This window comes from Bacillus rossius, chromosome 3, assembly GCF_032445375.1.
Source record: "Bacillus rossius redtenbacheri isolate Brsri chromosome 3, Brsri_v3, whole genome shotgun sequence".
Lineage (NCBI taxonomy): Eukaryota > Metazoa > Arthropoda > Insecta > Phasmatodea > Bacillidae > Bacillus > Bacillus rossius.
In genome coordinates, this window is record NC_086332.1 from 123,814,265 (window position 1) to 123,834,612 (window position 20,348).

The window sequence follows — 20,348 nt, forward strand, 5'->3', positions numbered from 1 at the left end:
CAAGGTCAAGCGGCCGTGGCGGCGCCACATGCCAGTAAGCACATTCGCGCAGTACACGTCGTAGAAATCACGGTTCTCAAAATATTCCATTGTGACCTAGTGAAAGTTATATACGCAGCAAAAGAGAAAGGATTGGTGCACTATCCAAAAGTGGTTTTACGCAACAGTAATGAAAACTGTGAGCTTGGCGTGCCTCTGAAAATACGCTAATTAGGCTTATTCAGCATGCATTTACTAATCGACTATATGTCTGAGACATCTTAAACAACTTTAGGATCATGCGCGGTACCTTAATCTCTTTATTATCTGAAATCGGTAATCGCATGTCAAATAGTTTCAATAAAAACAATTATTTGTTAAACCTCTGCAGCTCACTTTGCCTGCATGTAGGCGGGCCCCTTAAGAAGAATACTACATAAATTTAAAATGAATTTCCAGTTTAAAAAAAAGTTCAGAAGCTTTTTGAATTTAATTTTCACCATAAACATTTGCCGAATATAATCTAAATACACTACTCCAGGAAGTTCTTCACATACCAGAATTATTATTTGTTGCCCAAACCATGAAGTAATTATCCAGTGGCACAAAATAGCAGAAACTATTGCCCACAGATAACTTATAACCGGGTACTCCCAAGGACCTATCACCTCCTGTTGCATAGGCACACCCATGGATGCAATGGGTGGGAAACCCAAATGGTGGTTTTGACAAAATTACAACAGAAAATTATCTGCTGTCCATGTGCTAACAAGAGATCAAAGAGCAGGCAGAAAGACATGCAACCTATCTGTTCACTAACCAAACACCACCACCATAAAAACTAACATTAATAATCTTCTAGAATCCAATAAAAGCTTAGACAACAATATAGCAATATTGGCAAGACAACAATGTAATTTTACTGTTAATGTCTTAATTCATTTACAATCAAGAATTAATTACCTCAAATATCAATTTATAAAAACCAAATATGTTTATACTGAAGTTAAATATAATAATTAAATATAGTTAAATATAATAACTATAATAATTTACCCTTAAAAAACAATAACTGGCTGTGTAAATTATTTTTCACGGCCTAAAAGTCCCGTCAAGATAATCTTCTAAGTTCCATGGGCCATGCTATAGTATAAAATATTAGAACATTTCTTAACCTGGGTTTATCTTTCAGATGAAAAATAAATATCAGGCATTTTGTAAAATTTTTGTAACTCATAAATTGTTGCTTGATTGGAGATATGTCAATAAAATTGACAGACCTCAATAGTGTAGCCTTGTGGATGACAGAGAGAGGAGTTATAGGGAGTGCTGGGAGTTGTGAGCAGATGCTTCCAAGCCATGACTGTTTTTAGCTATTGCAAGGAGGACTCCATAGTGTTGACAGACCACAAGTATTGCCTCATGGATTACGGAGAGATTAGTAGTAGTGAGTGCTGGGTGTTTGTTAGCACTGCTTTCAAGCTTTGAACGGCTTCAGCATGGGTGAGGACTAAGTATATAGAAATGACAGTCTACAAGTATTGACTGGTGGATGACAAAGAGAATAATTGTAGTGAGTGCTGGGTAGTTGGTAGATGCTGTCAAGCCACGAACGGCTTCAGCACGATCGAGGACCATTCCATAGGGTCGACAATCCAACGGTATTGCCTGGTGGATGACGGCAAGAGTAGTTGCTGTGAGTGGTGGGTGGTTGTTATTTGCAGATGCTTCCAAGCCATGAATAGCTTCAGCATGGTGAAATGGACTCCATTGGGCCGACAGTCCACAGTCTGCGAGAGTAGTTGTACTGTGTGCTTGGTGTTTTTTTTTCCAGGTGTTTTCAAGCAATGAACGGTTTCAGCACGGGTGAGGAGGACTCAATTGGGCCGACCGACCACAAGTGTTGCCTGGTGGATGACGGAGAGAGGTGTCATCGGCCTGCGGGTAATGCCTCCTACAGCCAGCGCATCCGCAAGACTGTCACTCAGAGACGTCTCAAGCTGCATCTCGACAGCATGGTTGGTGTTTCTATCTGCTCCATTACTTTTTACATTTAGTCATCTTGTTTTATTTATTTATACATTTTTATCAAACATTATAATCATTATTTAATTTAAACCCACGTTTTCTCTTATCACACTACATCCAAATTCGAAAATATTTTAACTATCCAGTATACGTTCATAAGGTAAAAGATATTTGTGGAACTGGATTTTTTTTTCCAAAGCTTGGAAAATATTTTTGTATGTGTATGATGTAGCTTACTTGGTAGTGACAGTACTTGGGGGGGGGGGGGGGGATCCACAGGAAGTTATGGAAGGGGAGAGCAGGCAGGGCAGCAGCCATGATGCCACATCGTGCTTCAGCATGGTTGCCTCCTGACCGGGCATGAAATCTTGTGTTGTCAGGAATCTCAGAATGTTAATCCAATTACTTATTAATATGACCTTATGTCTAAGTTAAGGTCAGTACCTAGGCTACTGTTAGCAAACATTTTCAGTACAATTCATTATGATTTATGGTCAACTTATAGTACATCTGCTGTCTTTAATTTGATGGCTGGGTGGAAAGTTGTGTTAACTCATTTTTGATTTTATTCAGACAAAATGGTTAACTAATTTTATGAAATGTTAAAAATCTGTTTACATAAGATGTGAAATCCAAATGGTACTAAAAATATTTCAGGTATTTATTAAAATGTTTTAATAGTCTAGTTAAAAAAAAGTCACACGTTTGCATGTAAAATCATGAAATTTATTTTTATGATTACACTATGTTTAGCACGTACACATATATTATGTGGCAGACAATTCACAAGTAACCCTCCTTCGTAATTATTGGTTTATTTTCAGAAGTGTATAGGGCTCCCACAAATGGGGAAATTCTGGAAAACAGGAAACACTTGGGGAATTTTAAAGTATTTTCAAAACCTTGAAAACCCTAGCGAATTGACCAAATATTAGTTACCTAACTGGGTTATTACTTTTGAATACTAATGTTGTTACATTCCAGGTTGGCCCAGAATATGATGATAATTACATGATTCAATGAAGAAAAAATTAGTTAGGCTTTTCACCAAAAGTAGTACTAACTATTTTTAAATAGAAAAGTTTGTCTTCTCTTTTGCAGAATAAAAAAAAATTTGAACTCTTGTTTTATTATTTAATTTTTCAAAACACATATCACACATAACAGGTCCAGATGGTTTTCCACGCATTCCCCTGTTGCTTGTCACACAGTTGCAAGAAGAAGAAAAAACGGGAGTACATGATACGTACTAGAAATATTTTTAATGGAGTTTAAAAATTAATACCGCACACTTTCACCTAAAAACATATAGTATGTATGTATTTACACTGTACACAATGCAGGTACGAACTAGTCGGTAGTAATAAAGGTAGTGAGTGAGCTTTGCTGCCTTAGTTTGTTACATTCCAGGTTGGCCTGGCTAAGCAACCCAGAATAATAACAAGACACTTTAAGTACTGGAGAGTTTATGATGTTTATCAACACTAGTTTTTAAGTTTTGTTTTTAAGTTAGTTTTCTTTTTTTCCAGCATTGAGGATTTATTATTCTTTCAAGAGAGTAGTTTTTTTCTGCTAGAGCTTTAAATAAAATATTTTTTTGGACAGTCTTTGTTTTATTAAGGTTTGTCTAAAACAACTTGCATATGTCTAGGTGATTTTCTGAACATTTTCACTGTAGTGTTCACTCAATTATAAATTTTAAAAAACCCCTTAGTTAAGTTCTTAACGAAGGTAGCATATCCCGCGGAGGAGGACGATCACCAGAGGCCAATGCTGACGCCTGGGGTCAAATTTCTAGTTTAAAAGGTCCAAAAACCAAGATTTAAAAGAAAAAAAAAAAAAGGAAAGGTAGTCTGGGGACTGGCAACAGAAATTAAAACTTAAAACTTTGTTTTTGAATATGTAATATGACATCATTTCTACATCAAATGTAGTAAGAAAATTATTTTGGTACTATATCAGTATGTCAGCATGATATAATTTATGCTTACATAATTTTTCAGTCACAACAGATGTCAGTGGTATGTCAAAATTATGTTAAAATTCAATACCTAGCTATGATTTACCAGTGATAGACCGAAGTCATGTGTTCACTGAGCAATGCACAGTATACACAAATTAAACTTTTCACGTGGTCAATTTAACTTCATTTACTGCTACTACAGTATGTATGTGACATGAACTCACAAGATTTTACCCATCCAAAAAGAGTCCAACACGCACATGATGCATTCTAGTATATACAATGTATTAGTCATTAGTGTATATATGCGTAGATGTACGCAGGCCGCTGGGCGTTACCAGTCTGGCGCAACATATTACTAGCATGTCGATGACGCGAACCTATAAGTTTTGCCCCTACCAAAAATCACTCAACGTGGCTAAAGAAGTTTTCACTTTAAAAAAGTTAGTATTCAGCCTGGCCTCGACCAGCAGGCGTGACATTGTCACGTTCACCCTTCACATGATAGTTCAGTGAGTTGCCGACAACGTGACTGCACACGGCGACAATAGAGCGTTGACTAGTTGAACAACGAAGGGAAGCAACCCCGTGGTTCAACTGACCTATCTCAAAACAGAACCAGAAACGTGACCATATAGGGAATAATATTCTGCTAAAATTGTTCTCTGTAAGTCTAGGAAGAAACATCACACCACAGCAGGGCTCATCCTGATTGGTTGACCAGATAGTGCCCAGCGAAAGTTCTGGTCCATTGCTGCGCAGTCATGCTCCTACATGCTGTGTTTTCCCAACAACGCACTAACTTGAGGCGTGAAAAATAACTTATTGGCAACAGAATCTCTCACCTGTGCCTTCCTTTCTTTTTTGAAACTTCTAGAATGTTACAGCCTCACTAATAAGAAGATGCTTTAAAATTGCAAACACTTAATTAATAAACATATTAATTTTAACCAACCAAACAAACTATAGTGAAAAAAATAATTAAAAACATACTAAATTCATCTGTATGTAAAACCTAACCCAAATTAATAATTAATATTAAAGCACAATATAACTTAAATGTCTATGCATAATAGAAGAAACATAAGTATAGCTTACTTATGAAACATTAAGAAAACATCAACATAACTCATTCTCAGTTCAGTTGTTATTAGTAGCAGGGAGCAGGGATTATGCCACATTACATGTTTTGTGTATCGCTTGCTAGCAGTGCTTTCCTGATGCATTACTGTAAGCCATTATAGTGAGGTGGTGTTTCCCTTTTTTATAAGCTTTCGCTGAATCTCCTAATTTTGAGGCTAGTGTTTTATTCTGAAACATCGGTAAAATAAACCGGATTCATCTGCATTGTAAACTTGATCTGCAGTCAGTTCTTCCTTTTTAATAAATTCTTCAAACTCTTTTTTAAATTTTTTGGCCACTGCAACATCGCCTGACAAGCTTTCTCCAGTGATTGTAAGTTGACATACTCCATGCCAATTTTTCCATCTGTCCAACCACCCCTGGCTAGCTGTAACACTCGGGGTCTCTATGGGGCAACTGTTTGTTCAAACACTATGCTTCTGTTCGATGATATGTCCATAAATCGGCAAACTACGTTCTCTTTCAGCACTAAATCAGACAAAAAGTGGTTTCATCCAGAGTTTCTAGTTTAGCAATTTTTACTTTACACTGATTATCTTATTTGTCTTTAGAAATCATTTTTAAATAAAAGTTTTCAATGCATTTTCTGATCTTTTTACAATCAAATACGGTCAATGTCCAAACTCCGCAGAAATGTTCTTTAACGATTCTCCCGTATCAATTATTGTCAATGTTTCCAATCTTTTTTCCATAGTCACAACAATGGTTTTTACGTTTCGTCGCCATCGCCAACAAAACACTAATGAAACAGCACCACGACACTGTACCCCGACATTGACACCAGGACAACATGCTGACACTACCGCAGCGCAGCGCAGCGCAGTCTCTAGGTCAATGTCAAGGCTGGGCAAAGGGAGGGGAAGGAGAGGGTTGAATCTCCAGTTTGCTGCGTAGAAACAGCAGACAGGTGAGTGCAGTGAACTCGCCCGCTGGCAAGTTAATTAGAGTAATGTACCTTCTGAGAATAGTGATTTAGTGCCTGTAAAACAAGTCTTCAGTTACTAACATCAATTTTTTTCTTTCAAAACTTCCAGGTTATAGAGGTCCGAGTTGAGGTTCTACTGTACTTCAAAAAAAAAAAAACAATGTATTTCTTGAATCCAGAATAGTTTATTTTGCAAAGTGTTGCTTAATCTGTTATCAAATATAAAAATTGAAATCTTTTGAAAACACATTATGGCACAAAATATTTTTAGCCTAAACACGTGTTAAAGTAGATAATAAAATATTAAAATTATAAGATATTTGGGTTTATCTTCTCTTCAAACTTTTCACTTTTCGCTCCTCAGTCATTTTTTTTTCGTGACGGGAAAGATACAGTAGAACTGTTGTTGGCTATCTTCATGTTGTTTACACAGTACTCTGCACCATTCAGAATATGTACTGGTCCTGAGTTGGAAGAGTCAGAGTGCGTTTGCCTATGCTGGGGAGAAGTTTGGCAACACAGCAGGCGACTGTGTGCTGCAGCACGCAAGACAGGCGCAAGTGAACCCTGTTGGCGGCCAAAAGAAATAGCTGGAAATGTGAAATATTTCTTGTTCTGATAAAGTTAAGCATATGTCACAGATGAATTTTTTTATCTACTTTAAAAGGAAAAATCTAGCAGAATCTAAACTTTTGTATATCTGACAGCCTGTTTTTCAGACCACTTTTTAGATTTTTCTGAATATTAAAAATGTAAAATAATATAATACCATTTTTTTTAAATATTAAAATGTACAATTATTTATGCTGTAATACTGCAGCAAACAAGCAAAGTACAAAATTTTTAACTTTTATCTCTGAAAATGATGATGTAGGAAACACGTAACCTATAGTTCCCCGATCAGGAACAGCCTTAACAGGGCTGGTAACGTGAACTAAGTTTGTACATTTGATTTGAATGAAGCAACTTATCGAAAGTTGAGTGGGGAAAGAAAACTGAGAGCCGAGCACTTCCTAGAAGCGAGCGACAGAGGGCCATGCCATCCTTCAGAGAGGAAGCTCATCGTCGTGACTTAGTTATCAGCTAGTGACATTTTATTCAAATATATGGTCAGAACAAGACTTGGAAGCTATACATTATAAGAGTTTCTCGACGATTCATATTGGTGATTCAAAATATTTATAGAAAAATAATTTATTAGAAGAGATGTATTTTTAATTATTATAACCAGTACGTGGAGCATCAAGCTGGATTAATCGATTCAAGAAGCTGTAGCGTGTATGTCGAAGAAGAGTACACTAATGAACATTGCTATATCATCATACGACAGCAAATTCATATTATAAGAATAGCTGAAGAGTAATATTTCCATACCAGTGAATTGACTGAAAAGTATTTCAGGTAAATCGACGCAGTTTCACATCACGAGAAACAATGAATAGTCAAAGAAGTAGGACCACAGGAAGCAGCAGGTTCAAGCTAACCTCGTTGTGGTGCAGACCAGTTGCTTCTACCAGCTATGCGTCTGCACTGTCCCTGTCCGAGACCTAACATCAATATACCAAGAGTAGACATGGAGAAACGAGTGTGGCCCGTTTCGAATCTAACAAGCTCGCCTTATTGCACATTGGTCTCTTGCATCAATTAGACTATTTTCTTAACCCTTGTAACAAGTAATTGTTCTTGTAGAGAAATCTTGTTTTGTTAATACACACTATTTTTTATTCACTAGGTTGCATCACAGAATATTGTATTTAATAGACATATAATATTTGCATTATTGATATTAGACAGACATGAATATTGAGTTGAAGACTCATTAGTAATAACTTTTATCTTGTTATTATACTTAACCTTTGTTTGTTTGTGTTTGTGTTTGTTTGTATGATCACCCAGTGGTCTGACTGATTAAGTTTGTTTTATTGCTCTCTTCAAAACTAAGCATAGTTTGATCATTTAATGTAAAATATTATAAACTAGATAAATTATTAGTTTAAAGTTACTTTAATTTGAAACCACTGGATGAATTAGAGAAACTGCCAGCACTAAATAAACTTCATGACTGAAAACAAACTTTTGGAATCTAATCAGCAGATTCTCACACTGTTATATTAATTTATCAACTGTTGAAAAACTCGGAAACATTGATACTGTAAAATATTTTATAGTATTGCTATGAACTACAATGTTAAAAGACGGTTGCCCAGTATGCATTAAATGAAATTTAGCTTATTTGACAGTGCACTTCATTTCAATTAGGGTGTCTGGCACTCAATATTGGCACAAATGTTGGTTGTCGCAAACAGTATCGAATAACTAAATGTTTTGTAACAGGTTTTTGGCGAACAACTTTCAGACCATAATAAATGATAGTAACACTTGTTACCTACCTATGCATACCATAAAAATTTGTGCCAAATGTATAATTTCTTATTATTGTTAGGGAGGGCGCCTTCCCTGTGTTACAACTCAGATCTCCCAGCTAGCTCAAAAATTAGTCTGAATTGAACATACGTAAAATCACTTGAAGAATTTATTGGGTTCGAAAATACTGTTCAAGTTTCGTAAAAACGTTGCTCTAAATGATTCATGATAAAAATTAAGTCTCTCGAGAACAAAGACTGATTTTTACTGCTTTTTATTATTGTTTGAAGAAAATTCACATAAGCACAAAGGTTGCCTTCTTCCAACCACAGCACTGCTCCAGATTTGTACATAGAACTTGCATGTCAGATGAATGGTTTTTTTATTACTGTTATTAAATTCCATGATTTCACATAGCCAAGTTCTTACATACTAGGACAATGTTGAAATGTCTCTCGTTTTCCTTGTTAAGGGCTTATTACCGATGACAGCAGTCAACGAATTCTATATGAAAAGTCCAAAAATGTTTATCAATCAGCGGTACCCGGACAGCAGTCTCGAAATTTACTTTTCATCAACATAGTTAGTTAATTTTGAGCCATCGCCCGACCGTGACCATTTGGTACCACGATCACAACATGACTAATGGCTAAACTGACTACCTCCATCCACGAAGTAGGAGATGGTGAGGTGGTTCCAACAACCAATCACATTTAAGCTAAAACACACTTTCAAAAATTAGTCAGTCAAAGCACGAGTTATAAGATATGAAAAATCTCTGCATAGATATAACTAGCGGCTTTCCTTTCTCTGTCTTTTCCAATTTTGATTATACATTTGTCCTTGAGTTCCACGCCCAGCGGGGAACTACCGTTTCTGTCTCTCTCTTACACTTCAGGGCACACATGCCTCTCTCTTTCTCTAACACTGATGTAATTTTACTGTCACAATGCATCATTATGCTTTCATACAAAGAATAATAACAAAACAAGTATAGAAAAATATATGACTACATTTGAAAACTTAACCAACAAGCCAAATACATAATAACAAATTTTAGCAGCTTTTAAAATTTAAATTAACAGTCATACATACGTAAAAACATGAACTAGTGAGAAATGAGGGCAAAACAACACATTACTAACATATAACTATCTCTGAAACATTTTATCAGCCATTATGTACATTGAAACAGAAAATCTAACCAGTACTTAAATGATCAAAAAACAGAATAAAATAAAATATTTATGCCAATATTTTATAGGTTAAGAGGGTAAAGGCTTGCAACGCTATAACTGTTAGATTCACACCACATACATTACTGTCTAGTCTACATAGTACGAACCACTGTAACACTCCTACAAAAAATCTTAATGGCAAATGTGGTTCATAAGCATCATTGGAAAGGAGTTTTTTTTTTCTAAGTCATAGTCACGCCCAATTTCTGAATGTTTGCTTAGTTCACTGCCCTGTATCTCTCGAGGTGGGAGAAGGGGCCTATCATTGAGTGTAGGAGCCTTGCCAGTGTTGCCGGTCCTAGTGAGTAGACTCCAGCAGGTCCACTGGTAGGGTGTATGCCTCCTCGTGGCACCGGTGGTGTTTACCAAAGAGGGCTCTGCCGGGAAATACCCATTCCTCGGGGTATCCTGCGAGCAACGACTGGCAGTCACAGAAGGACCTGTGAGCCCTCATGCTGCCAGATAGAGCATGTGTGAGAGAGAGAGCTGGACCGAGGTACGTGCGACAGCCTAGTCTGTCAGCAAATGTATGCCTGGATAACATTATATAAATGAGCAAACATGTTATTGGCTTTGTCTTTGTGTTTTTTTTTTTTTATATAAAAACTGTTCTTTTGTTTTACTCAGATAACTGACAATTATTTGTGACAACATTTGATTATTTTTAAATGGCCAATTTTATGTCTGTGTGACTTAAATTTTATTTAAACCTAATTATTATCAATAACCTGTTTTAAAAGCATTAAAACAAGTAAAGTAGTTGAAAGAATAAAGTGACCTAAACTGAAGTGTTTTGATTTTTAAATATCTCTCGTTTGAGATAGATATTATACAGTTCCTTTGTCACAGGGCTTTACAAGTATCTGTTTTTAACTACTTATTTGAGATATTATCTCTTTAAGTAGTTGTTATTTTTGTAGGATCATTATGAGTTATTTAAATAACTTTTTTAAATCCTCATTTATGAGCTAATTTATGGAGGAATTTTGTCACTTTACTATTTTTCTTATTGTTTTACCTATGTCTGATAGTTGAAATTAAATATCTTTTGGCAATATAATTAATAAATAAATAAAAATTATAAATTACATTATAAAATATACCAGCGTAAGATTCGTTTGAACACAGCTGTCCTTACTTAAATTTTACCAAAAGGAATCGAAAAACTGAATTGTGCATCCAAAATAGTTACCATCTCTTACTTGCAAAAACACACTGTGACAATAATCATATTGTGGGAATTACTATGATGCAGTGTTGCTGTGTTTTATTCATTTACTCATCATAGGAAGTGTTGGCAGTGACTAGGAAAGTGAGGCTTATTGTACTTCACGCAACTTAGTAGATGTTGGGAGAAGCAGCGTAACTGGAGGGACTTGTGTGGTGCTTGAAATAATAGCTACAAAGCACTTTTTACATTTCTTCAAATACTCTTTGAGTTGTAGTAAAAACTTACAGCTCACTGAATGCATGTAACTCTTTTTAATTTTTTCTAATAGTTTGTTAGATTTTTATGTAAGATATGATTTTTTTATTACTGTGTACATGCAAAACAAATTACTCGTAATTCTAGAAATGGTAAAATATATAGACTGTATCTTTACACCAGATCCATCATTATCAAACAGTTTACACATTATAAAAATAAGTTAGTTCTTGTGCCCAAATTATATATTTAATTCAGCACTATAATATGTTGCATTATAAGCACCATTTTTAGTTCAGCTCTTCTTGTCCTATACATTTAAAATTAATTGCACGGCAGCTTGTTGGAAAAGTAAAGTTATGATGGTTGTGGGAAAGAACGAGAATTCAATGTGTGTACGAGAAGCAGACAGTGCAGGACTGGCCTGTTTCCAGACACAGCACATCTACATCTGCGACCACCACAAGGGGGTGATCCAGTGCGCTCGAGCCAAGCGCCGCCGCAAGGACTCGGAGGAGGACTCCAACGAGACTGACACGGACGTGGCAGAGGTGGACTTGTTCCAGCTACAGGTGAACACCCTGCGGCGTTACAAGCGGCACTACAAGGTGCCCACTCGACCAGGAACCAACAAGACGCAACTGGCCGACGTGAGTCTTCCTCTACTACTTCCAAGTACAAGCTCCACTACAAGGTGTTTACTCGACTGGGATGTTCTAGTAGCCCCACATAAGCACACACACTTGTTCCAACTGCATTTTATCATGTAACTATATGATACTGGTATTTATATTTTAAAGATTTATTCCAAATTAGCCCTTAAATTTTAGATTTATAATTCTATTACTTTTTTTTGATTACAAGTTCTTAGTAACATCTTATCTTTGGTTTTTCAATATATTTTCAACATCCAATAGAAAGTGAGTTTTGAATTAATTTTAAATCTTATATATTTTGATTTTAAAAATAATAACACACTAAAGGTAAAAAAACAGCTCTCAGAGTATGAATTTGTTACAGGATAGTTCTATTTATTGTCTTTTATGTGTTAAAACGAGTGTAAATCTTTTTTTATGTAATTTTACAATCATGCAAAATTTGTAACAAGTTTTCTGATTGGTCGACCATAGCCTGCTGCGGAAGAACATTTAATTGAAGGAACATTTGGAAAATTTAGTCTATAGTCAGTCTGCAAATGTAACTGGTGGGTGTGTAGTTAGTTCCCACATGTTGGAATCATTTTCGTTGAATGAGAGTTAAGACTTTTCCATGTATCTCCAAAAGGAAAAACTCTGTTTTCTGCATTTATTATGAAGAGAAGTTTCGTCATTTTAAGTTTCATTATTCAAGATAATGGTATTAAAACAGTCTAAGTTTAGAATTGTAATAGTTGTTGTCATTATTAGAAGATTTGTATTGAAACATTCTTTTGAATATTGAAGAGTGTTTCACATGACTGTTTAAAAGTGTCATAGCTCGAAAAAGAAGAATTACAACAATAACGGTTAACCTGAGTACTAGTGTACTTCATATTTGTGCTTTGACTACAATTTCTTCGTTGTCAACTGGAATTCTACGAAAGACTGTATCCTATCAGCAATTATCAAAGCTTTGAGAATAAAACTGCTTTCATAAAGATTAAGAATATTACGAATTAAGAGTGCAGGTACATAAGCCAATAGTGGACACCAATGTAAATACAGTAGAACCCTGTTATAATGTTTTTCAAGGGGGGAAAATAAAAAAAACATAAGCAGGAAACACTAATTTAGCACTCAATAGTATTTTAAATGTTTACTGATGGACTCATTAAGTTAAGTAAATTAGTTTCATGTTAAAAGGAATATATCCGAATATGAATTCCTATATTTTTAACCTACTTGTTAAACTCCGTACATTCACAAAAAAAGCCTACATCATATTTGTGAAACAATTTAATTTTAGTTTATAGCACTTAGTATGAAATTTAATACTGAAATAATATTTTTGCCAAACATCATATATAAAAAAATGGAAAAGAAAACACAAAATCCCTTGACATTTGAATGTTCACTCATTACAGTTATTATTTAGTTATAAAATCATCTATTTTTGTCTGTTTCCTATTGGCTAGTGCTACTTTTGCCAAGTAGTCCCCTATTTTCCACATGGAGCACATCACACTCTCAGGTACGTTACTCTGAGCTCCCACAAAGTTCCTCAATACAGTTGCAGCTTGATATGCTTCAGCAGTTGTTGGTACAGCTGCATATGGTTCAGGTTCTTCATCTTCACTGTCTTCTTCAGCATATGAGGCACAAATGTCTTCAACAGTTTAAGTTTCACAGGAAAGAACATCATCATCCACTTTGGCAAATTCTTCGTATATAGATTTAAAATTAAGAGCACTCTGCAGAATTGCCTACTCATTGGCTGTAGGAGTGTGAAGCTCCTCTCAGAAAGGTTTACCTCTGAGTTGACAGAAGATTTGGAAAATCCAGCCTTTCTGAAACAGTTGGCAATCGTAGCTTCCTGAACTGAATCCCATGAAGCCGCCAACATATGCATTGTTTCCAGTAAATTGAGTTTCTGGATTGGCTTTTCCATTTGAACGTACCACAGTACTTTTCGACAAAGCCGCTTCCTGAAGCCACACTTGAACACTTTAATGATGCCTTGATCCAGTGGTTGAAGACAAGATGTGGTGTTTGCAGGCAAAAACTCAACTTTAATGTTTCTTAACACCATATCTGTAGGATGTGCAGCACAGTGATCTAGAAAAAGCAAGATCTTTCTGTTTTTCACACCCATTTTAGCATCGAGGAACTGTACATACTCTTGGAAAATCTTGCATGTCATCCAGGCATTTTTGCTACTGCTGTCTCTGCATGGCAGTGATCGAAAATTCTTAAAACATCTCGGCTTGGATGGTTTGCCAATAACTAATGGAGGCAGCTTCTCTGTTCCATCCATATTTGCCCCTAAAAGAACAGTCACCCTCTCTTTGCTTCGCTTACCACCACTGCAATTCTCACCTTTGAAAGAAAATGTTTTGTCAGGTAACATATTATAAAACAAACCACATTCGTCCAAATAGATGTTTTTTTCATCATACTGTTCCAGCATGCTAGGCAATACCTTTGTCTTCCACTCATCAATTCTTCCTTCATCAACACTTGCCGACTCTCCACAAATAGCACAATACACTATTCCAGTCCGATTCTTGAAACGGTCTATCCACCCATTTGTAGCTTTGAAGTCATCAAAACTTAACTTAAAAGCTATTTCTTCAGCCTTCTCGCGCAGCATACTGCCACTGATGGGTACACTCGATGCTCGAACAAGTTTAAACCAAGCCAACAGTTTTTCGTCAACTTCATTGTGCTTCCCATTTTTTTATTTTCTTTGTCTTAGTAGATGCAGTACCAAAGTTCTTTAAGATTTTTTCGTGATTTGCGACGATGTCATTCAGAGTGGAAACACCTATGTTCAGTTCCTTTGCCACTTCAACACTTTTTTTTGTGTATTCCTGTCGACAATTGTAATAAATTCAACTTTATCGGCAATAGAAAATGCTTTACTTTTCTTTTTTCTTTTTTTTTTTTTTTTTTGCGACATCACGGAAAGGATTTCAAACTATGTACAATATTGTAAAACTACGTAAGAACATGCGTCATAAAACAGGATTAATAAGAAACTGAAATATTTCCTATTTGTTATTGTTTCCCTAGGTGAAGATGCCAATAGACACAACACTGCAAACTTGAGTGTATGGTACTGTATTCGATATTGTATCGACTGCTACAGTGCACAGGGTTAGTTAATTAGCCAGTGCCAGTGTTCTGGCGTACTTCCATTTTGTTTTCGCATAGTTACATTTATAAAACCGTTTGTGCCAGATACTGGATTCAGAAAGCAAACATTATAAGCGGGAACAGCATAATTCTTGAAATATTATAAACAGGAAATAAATACATTGCTCTTATGGGGAAATTGTAGGGACTTAAAAAATATACATTATAAGCGGGAAAACATTATAACCGGGTTTCACTGTTCGACAGTATATTTCACTTTTCTGTTTTTGGTGGTAATTTAAGATTCGACTTTACCTTGATGCTCAGATGTGAATTTTACTTGTTTGGTAGATTACCTATTTTCCCTCTGTTTACAGAGACTAGGAGAAAGTTTTCTCCATTAAAGTGCAACCACGTTAGACTGTAGTATATTCAGATCAGGTCTGTAGGGGTCAAAATGACAAAAATTTATTTAATATTGTACTAATGCCTGTGTTACAAATGGAAGGAATTATCGCTATTTTTTAAAATGTAGAAATTATTTTCGTATACAAGTATTAAGAATTACAACAGCATTGTAACTACAGTTTCGTATTCGAAAAGTTCAGATTCATTTCCCAGAAAACCGTTTTCGAATAATACGTTATTTCGCTTTGACCGGCGCGTGCATCCACAGGGAGTAGTTCAGCAGTCTTCCTCCAGGCAGTAGAACCTTGGCACGACTACCCCCACCACTGTCTGGGGAGGTGGAGCCTTCTGCCTCCCCCGCGCTGGCCTCTGTCCCCTTTTTCCAATGATAAACCCTGCGGAACTGAGGAAACAACCAGAAACTACCCGTTAGTGAAGTAAAGTCTCAGAATGCATCGTTTGTCTAGATTTAGTAAGAAGGGAAAAGTGAAACACAAACTAAACAAGAAAAGAAGTAATGCAATATTATTTGACTACTGGAGAAAGAAACGGCAAGATATAAAATGTATTTACGTAAATAAATTTTTAAAACCATCCATGCTGTGTAAATTTATTGTTTTAAATTGTTAAATAGTGATTAATGTGATTTATTCCGACATAGCTACTGTAGGGCCGCGACGTCTTGGCGGGTCGACTCCCTAGAGCTCAGTGCCTTGTAATCGACACATCCTGCCTTGCCTGCTCCGCAGTTAGCAACGGCCTCGAAATGTTCATGCCGTTCCGAAAACATTGGTCGAGAACAATCTCACGTACGGTGCAACACAGCGCAGATATTACTAATACAAAGATTCAATAATGCTTGACGGTAATTTATTATGTAAAGATAGTGCATTATATGCTTGACTGGGCAGCTTAGTTAAACATAGTTAATAGGGTTGTGCGAATGTTCGGTATACCGAAACCGAAATCAAAATTTTGCTACTTTCATTTTCGATTTCGGTAAGAATTTCATCTGTCGAAGTTTGTTTTTAGCAAAATATTTAGAGCCAAACGAAAGTTCACTAGCTTACCGAAGTTCGTTGGTTCTAGTTTAAAAAGAACTCGTAATTTAATAAAAATGTAATGTCTTTATATGATTTGCATATGTTACTAATAACGTAATAACATATGCAAATCATATAAAGACATAATTAGAAAAAAGATTTCCGTTAAGATTAATTTACGTGGTGATGAAAAAAACTCACGTTAATGAAAATACGGTAAAATCATAATGTGAACAAACATGGCCGATAAAGTAAACAAAATTCAAACGTGATTACAGTAGGCCTAGGTATCAAAACAAAATCATGCAATATTTGAAAAATTACCTGATTCATTTGCTTTCAAACAGTAGTGTAGGTACTATATTCGTAAAACATACATTCCACTATTTAGTATTTACCGTATACACATAAAGAAAGAACGTGCCTATTTTTATTCGCGCACGGCCAAACAAAAACATTGTCGTCGGCTTTATTTAAATTTTACATACTCTGTCTGGCATATAAAATCCTCAATATACAGCCAATTAGACAAAAAGGTTAACAAGTCACTGTGTGTAATGACCACTCGGCAGCAACCATTTGTTATGTTTTGTTTTGACGATGTCCCTTTGCCTGGTCTACGCAGAGATTAGAGAAAGTTACAGATGGAGCATAAGCTCTGAAAAGTGAGGCCAGTTTGTTCACGTAAGAAGATGGCGGCCATTTGTTTACATTCGCGAACAGCTGGTATGTGTGTAAGATGTCATAATAACTCTCATCTGACGGAAAGCAAAATAAATACGTCAAGACATCGTATGTATGTCAGCGTATTTTTCCGTGAGAAAATTTTAAAGTTTTGTATCTGGTAACCCCAAAATGCTATAATAAAGGAGAATGAACCCATATATTTATCAACCAGCTTAAAAGTTCATGTGACCTTGACTACATTATAGACTAATCCTGACCGCAGCTACGTTTGACAAACATATAGCCATATATAGATTCAAAATGTAATGTCCTTCCCCATTTTTGTAACATAATTTGTCTTTCCGACAGAAATTGCATCGAGGTTAACTGATTTACCGACTTGCCGAACATATCATTAAGTGGATTTTCGCACTAAATTTTAATCGCAAATGATTGCCGTCACCACGTGTAGAGTCGAAATTGTTTTTCTCAGCTTTTTACTTTATCAAAGTGACCCCCGGTTTTTTTATTCCATTGCACATGAGTGGCGATCCTTTGTGAAGGGTGCAGAATTAGACCTTGGCCTCATCTTTGCCCTTGAGTTTTGTTTACAATAATAATAACTATGGCTTGCAATTGGGCTTTCGCCTGGTGGAAAGTTTTATACATCACTCCCTTTCCAGACCTGGGTGCCCTAAACAGTCCAACACCCCCAACCTTCACCAGCTGCCCCCTCAGTACATTACACTCCCTCACCACCATCGACTGTCTACCCCTCTCCGTCCTCCTCCAAACCCTTCGGATCTTCTCTGTTGTCCCCTCTCCCTCTGTAGTCACCTCTGACTAATTGGGAACCTAATCTTTTCCATCCTCCCTCCCCCTTCACCACCCTGAACAGCCTCTCTACCCTTAGCCTGTCCTTCAATGAACTCCACCCCATTTCCTTCATCATCACTGATGGTCGGTGGTTACCTTCATTCTCATCCTCTCGCCCTCACCTTCTCCACCCACCTAGCCGCCCTCCTCTGAACCTTCTCTCCTTCATTGAAGGTGCATACTCCAGCATCGGAAAAGTTTTGGGTTACCTACATTAAAACAAGAAATACAATGTAAGGCAAATGTTACGTCAGATTCCCTAAGACACTATTTTTTGGGAAGGGTAGGAAAGAGTGGAGAGTAGACTTTCACCATAATTGTATATTTGTGTAAGTTATTGTCTGCACTATTTCTGGGCAAAAATTGCCATAGATACCTTACAGTTTACTATGCCCTGGTCTCAAGCTATAACATTTCATGGATTGACAATGTTGGTCCTCAGAAAATTGGAGACTCGAGAATATAACTTAGATTTAAATTTCTCAAAAAAAAAGTATTCCTCCTTTTCTGCCATTTATGAAAACCCTGCCTATGCTCCTAAGGTTGTTTGTTGAATTAGCTAAACCTGGTGCATAAACTGTACTGTAGTGCGGTAAGAGAAGTTTATTTCATGCATAATTATTAAACATATTTCCAATGGTTTTATCTAAGGAAAGAAGACACACACAAACTACGTTGCTATCAATTAAAAATGCTGTCCGCTTATTCAAAACATGATTACCAAGCTCCTCAGAAGTGGTGAAAATAGCTTTTTCACACTGCTGTAGCTGGGAAATTACCGGCAGTAATCGTAAAACAAAATGATAGAAACCTGCGTTGGATTTAACACACATTTTCCACAAATAAAATAATAGGGTGAATCTTTAAAAGTCCTATTGGAAAACACTTTCAGTGCAAACACAGCACGCTAGGTTACATGTCTGCGCAGAGGCAAAACTGTGTTTGGCATGCGTATTCAATACGGCTAATCGTCATTCCTGTTTTAAGGGGGGGGGGGGGGGGAACAGGCCCAAATAACTTTTAACAATCATTGCTCTTATTAGAAATAACAAAATAAAAATAACTACCACAATTTCATAAATGTTTTCATTATAAATTTATTAATTTAGAAAATTTGATACAAGCAGAAACAAAAAGCTATTCCTAGATATTCACAGGAAAACAATGCACAATTACAATATCATTAAGTTAAAAATAAAACTAAAGAATTGAAATGAAACAAATACTTCTAAGTAATAATTCGGCTGATTCTATAACAATGTTTTGCAAAGGCAATTGTGTGACACATACATTAAAGCAGTGTACCACAAGCAATGTTCAGTACAAGTTCCTGAGAAAGTTGAGGATGCCTACTTGGATTGTCTGCGTGAAACGACTGTATACAGTAGTTTCAAATTTCTGGGGCAAAGTTCCATTACAATTAATAGAAATTTAAAACTCTCAGTGGTGAGTCCTGAAATTAGCCGGCATTAAAAAAGTGCTTAATATACTCAAGAAGAAAGTTGATGATAATCTGTACTTTGTACGTGATGTACCTAATGACAAGACATATGTATCTTAATGCCAGTGAATCCTGCTGTAGTACAAAATTTGTATTGTAATAACATCTAGACTGATATACCGTGGCAACAAACATATATTACAAATGTGCATACAAGTTGTGTAAATTTATGAAGTTACACATTTACATAGAATTGCTCAAAATGAAAATAGATAAAACAGCTTCATATTCAGTAAAAAATGCAGTACAAATTTTTCTACAAACTGTATTAAAATTACACAGAATTTTCTCTTTTTAAAATTGTCACATACAGCTCACACCATAAACCATATCTAATGACAGACAGTACATTGACAACTTTCCACATAAATTTAATTAATAATTTTTGAACATCCAGACATACAAATCAGCTATGGTATTATAGTACACAAATGTACACATGATTTTTTTCATTTTTTCCCCAGTAAATACAAGAACTCGTACAATTACAGATGTTATAAAATTTACAATAGTATACATATAATTACAGAAGTTACATAATCTACAATATAACTTGCAGTCATTGAACTGGAAGAAAAACATGTAGTAGGCCTAAGCCAACTTTTACTCACTACTATAACATAGATAAACATATTAACAGATACTTTACAAATATAACATTATTTCTGAATTAACTATACATGTTCTCTTAAAAGTAATTATTTGCATATACATATACTCATTTACTTATTAAAAATTTTGCTATTGCAAAGAAAATATTAAAGGAAATATCGTATACCTACAACGTAAGCATAGAATAGAATAAAGTTATTTTGGGATTTTTAATAATATTAATTCAGAATGCGGGTTCTGCTTAACATTTACCCGATAAACTTTACTTGTAGTGTTTTCCAGTTTGCACTTCATATTAATCTTGTGTTCGTAAGTGAACTAGAGTTTCTGTGACAAAGTAAATGCAATTAAATGACATCCACCTCACCTAACCTTATAAGTAAAGAATACATAACACACTTTG

At 35.7% G+C, this 20,348-nt stretch overlaps 1 protein-coding gene across 6 annotated transcripts in view; it reads left to right on the forward strand.

Moving 5' to 3' along the window:
• Positions 1 to 20,348, forward strand: part of LOC134531221 (histone deacetylase complex subunit SAP30 homolog) — a 79,061-nt gene that overhangs the window by 32,626 nt on the left and 26,087 nt on the right. For 5 of the 6 annotated variants that reach the window (XM_063366888.1, XM_063366889.1, XM_063366892.1 and 2 more), the window contains 2 exons: positions 1,814 to 1,997; positions 11,501 to 11,716. In XM_063366888.1, the coding sequence (XP_063222958.1) occupies positions 1,827 to 1,997; positions 11,501 to 11,716 (387 nt within the window). In that variant the 5' untranslated portion in view covers positions 1,814 to 1,826. The remainder of the gene's footprint in view (positions 1 to 1,813; positions 1,998 to 11,500; positions 11,717 to 20,348) is intronic. The other variant, XM_063366893.1, reaches the window with a different exon arrangement.